At 33.3% G+C, this 4283-nt stretch overlaps 1 protein-coding gene across 1 annotated transcript; it reads right to left on the reverse strand.

The window, feature by feature from the left end:
• Positions 1–2176: 2176 nt before the first annotated feature.
• On the reverse strand, positions 2177–3350 carry K441DRAFT_672002 (uncharacterized protein). The gene is made up of 2 exons (XM_067650498.1): positions 3003–3350; positions 2177–2952 (listed from the first exon to the last, which is right to left on the reverse strand). Exons 1-2 carry the CDS (start codon positions 3340–3342, stop codon positions 2450–2452), a joined length of 843 nt encoding a protein of 280 aa, XP_067496185.1. The 5' UTR covers positions 3343–3350; the 3' UTR covers positions 2177–2449.
• Between the last annotated feature and the right edge of the window lie 933 nt (positions 3351–4283).

A 4283-nucleotide genomic window follows, 5' to 3' on the forward strand; every position in this document is an offset into this window, starting at 1 on the left:
TTAAATTAGATAGATTAAGATAATTAGATAATTAAGTAAGCTAATCCCACTAGGTTTAGAAACTGTAGATGTTTTTACTTATATAGCATTAGATAAATATTTAAGTATAGTTATTTCCACACTTAGATAAAATCCTTATAGTTAACTTAAAGTAATATTAAGTAATTAGTATTGGTTAGTATACACATTATATACAAGTATTGTTAAGTTATTTCTATAACTTTTATCTATACTAAACTCAATCCTGCGAAAGAGTACCTAGTAAAAGGCCACTAAGGACTTAAGTGAAGTATACTCTACGTCGCGTGTTAACAGATTTAATCTAGAGTTTAAAGATAGAGCTTTAAGCTCCTAATTTGAACTAGTGCTAAAGACTTTAGTTTAGATTCTATATACAATATAGCTTATAAATTTAACACAATTGCTGATCTAGAGGAGCTTGAAGAGTTTCGTCTCCCTAGAACGAATGTGTGACCCGGTAGCGTATGATGTCGATTCAGGTCGGGCTCTTTCAGCAACGCTGCGACGGTGCATTTAAGCCTCCTGATGGAGGGGGCGGGAGTAGCAATATGCTGCTCTAGGTGAAAAGACTCTTGAAGTGGAAAAAGGTAAGATGCGAGGAGGCACCCATACATAATCCAGCCAAGGCTCCTGACTATTAAGGGCCCAGGGCCGCTACGTTTGCCTGAAAGACCTTCGCATGCCAATTATAGCCAATGAAGTGACCTGAACTGCAAGCCAAAATGAAATTAAGCATACCCAGGGGATCGGAATATGTCGATCGGTAGTCCGTGCACCGATTGTAAGAAAGAAGGACTCGTGTGTAGATTGATCTATGAAGAAAAGAGACTATTTATAACGTGGGACCCCAGGAAGCGAGACACCCCCCCAAGCGAGACACCCTTTATCTTTAAATAACACCGCCTTAACAAATAATTTAATAAAATAAATTTGTAATATAATAATATAATATATATTAAATAAATTTATAAAATAAAATAATAAAATAATATATATGTTTGGATTTTAATAAGTTTACTAAGTTTATACCAAAATTAGTAATAAATAAACTATTTACTAGTTAAAAGTATATATTTTTATACTTTTTATATTTTATATATATTTAAATATTTGTGATAAATCTTTTCTATATATAAATTTAATATATATTAATGCTATTAATATAAAAATTTATTAAAAATTAAATTAAATTAAAAATTATACAGTATACTTATATGTTATACTTATACTTACAATTATTTATAACATTTTTTTATTTTTAAACAATTTTATAATAATATGTATATTTATAAAAAATTATAATAATAGTGTAATAACAGTGTAATACATATATATATAATATATATATTATAAAAAGTTTAAGTAATTAGAAAATAGTATAATAGTATAATAAGTATTAAATATTAATAAAATAGCATTTTTAAATAACAGTAATATATATTAATGATAAATAATAATAATAATATTATTATTATATTAATATTATAGGTATAAAAATAATATATTTTATAAAATATTTAGAATATTTAGAATATTCAAAATACTTATATATTTTAGTAATATTTTATATGGTTTTTTCGGATTTTTTATTATTTAATATTACAACTATATATAGGTAACGTTATAAAAATATAAATAATGCTATTTATATATAAAATTATGTATATTACTTTATTTAATATTTAATATAATAAAACTTTGTAAATTTTATAAACTATGCTTTTATTGACTAATCTTACTTAGTCTATACATTAAAAAAATATAAAAGTATTAAGAATAGGATATAAAAGCTATATTTTTATAGTGATAGTGTTTTTATTTTTTGAATGTTTTTTCTAAAATATATTTATATATATAATAATAATTTTTTATATAGAGATTATTATTATATTTGTAATTAGCAAACTGTTGTAATATATTAAAAATATAATAAATAAATATAAATATTAATATATAACACTAAGTTAAGAAATTACTATAATATAATATAATATAATATATATTGCCTTTTTTAAATAATTTTATTAAAATAAAAATAAAAAAATTCTTTTATTTTTTGGCCTAAATATAATTTTACTAATATAATAGTTTATATAAATATATTTTATGTTTTATTTAAGAATAATATTACCAAAGTTATTAAAGTTATAAGTTAGGCTAAGAGTGTCTCGCTTCCCGGTGCTTGACGTTACATGAAGGTGTAGACTAGGTCGGTGACCGAGTCGGTGACCGAGTCAAGGGTAAGACGGTAATAAGTAACTCCGATTCAGGTCGACAGAATAGGTAGTGGATTAATCTCCGGGGTAGCGTGTCCAAAGAAGCAGAGGTTCTTGTAAGACTACATGTACCTAAGCTAGCTTGCATGCGCAGGAAATCCTCCCACGGTACCATCTTCCTTGCCTTCATCGCTGCTATGAATCCCGACTGGTTACTGCGGACCGGCGTCAGAATGTCCAAGCTGCTTAGTGTGCTCGCTTGTTTGTTGGTTTGCCTTTTGTTCCTCAAGATCCATCGCATTCGCTGCATTAGTAGCGCAACTCTTGATCTCCTCCGAATCAACCTCCCGCGCAATAGAACGAAATCTTTCCTTCCAGAACAACCACCTTTCCGGGCAAAGGCCAGGCTTGCCTTTATACAGAGGACCTGCAGCTGTCACTCGTTTTAGAGCCTCATCGTCATCGTCATCACCATCCTCATCCAGTCTCCTCAGGAGTTTAGAACTGCTATACTCAATCCACTGCGCCGCGGCAATGATACGAAATTCGCAGAAATCCCGAGACTTGGGTGGCCGGCACTCTAGCGCATCTCTGAGCGACCAAATAGCAAAATGAACCCAATTAACGAGTCCAGAGGCTAGAAGGCGAGCGGCAAAGCAATTCAGATTGACCCATTGGTGAAACGGTTCAAAAGTATCGTCCTCTTCTTTTGGTTCTTGACAAGCAAGTCAGTTTTGACATTATCTGTATGAAAAAAATGCATACCGAGCCAAGCTTCTTCCAAAGTCGTATCTAGTGTTGGAAGGCCAGTCCAGAAACATATATTGTATCCCTGCAGATTGAGATTAGCATATACAAGTCGCGAGAGTAGTTGAAACCTAATCTCATGTACATCGTTAGCGGTAATAGTGGTTGGTGGTAATGAGCTTAGATCTTTGAAAAATTGAATATATCTTTCCTGGGACGGGTGATCATGCGGTATTTGCTTCGCGATTTCGATGAAGATGCAAGAAAGTTCCAAGAGAAAGCCTTCCGGCTCCTCAACATCTTCCCCAGCTTCTTGTACAGCTCTTCGTTTCATCGGAGTCAGGTTGTCAATAGCCATGGCCGCCGATTCTGGAGAGACTATGCTGTCAGGCTGAAGATAGTGGTTCAGAGCATCGAAGACCTTTTGTTCAATAATCCACGGATCCGGGTCCTGTAATGATTTGAGGTATAAATTGAGCGAGGCCATGGTGTGTGTATCAAGATTTCATGTCCGAAATCATCGTTCTCGTAGGTTATACGAATTCTTATTCAAGATGAAGTTAGAGCAGCCCGAGAATTTGCGGGGTGGGGTAATTGAAGGACCACTCTTGGCTGGTTGGCTACATTCGCCCATATACGCCAGGCAGACTGTTGGAATTACAAGGTCATAAGGTCACAGCGGAGGTGTCTTGAGGGTCTAATTGATGATAGAGATGACGCAGACGATGAATATTGATTGATTCGTGATGCAGTAGATGCGGTTGATGTCTATCTAGATTGCATGCAGAGCTTGACCTCGCAAGGTGTCCAGAGCTTAGTCAGCACCTCATCGCTAATTTCTGACACAGACAGCCCATTCACCAGATGAACGCCCAGTTGTGGGTCGAAGAGTCAGATGAGCACTTTCAATTTCTTAGCGAGACCTAAAAAACAAAAGTCTTTTAGTTTTTAGCTTAAATAAAACTTTTTTAATTTCTTAAGCTTTTTTTAAAACAACTTTAAATTATTTTAAAGATAATACTTATTTAAGCATGGATTAAATTTTATAATTTACCATAGTGTGGTAGTGGAGAAAATTAAAGTCAAAAAGGGTGAGTCTTGGTGATTTTGGGTGTGATTTTGGAAGTGTTGGGAAACTAAAAATGAGTAGAGTCATTGGCTCACACTGGTGTATGCCCGCATCGATCGGGTTCCTTTTGCTAGACATCCTATCGACACAGCTCTTATTGTCCGGATTTAGAAATCGATCTGTCCCGCGACGCAGTAAGTTTTAAGGATTATCAATCCTCCCTTCTCCCA

The sequence above is a fragment of the Cenococcum geophilum genome (assembly GCF_001692895.1).
Source record: "Cenococcum geophilum 1.58 unplaced genomic scaffold K441scaffold_116, whole genome shotgun sequence".
NCBI classification, from domain to species: Eukaryota; Fungi; Ascomycota; class Dothideomycetes; order Gloniales; family Gloniaceae; genus Cenococcum; species Cenococcum geophilum.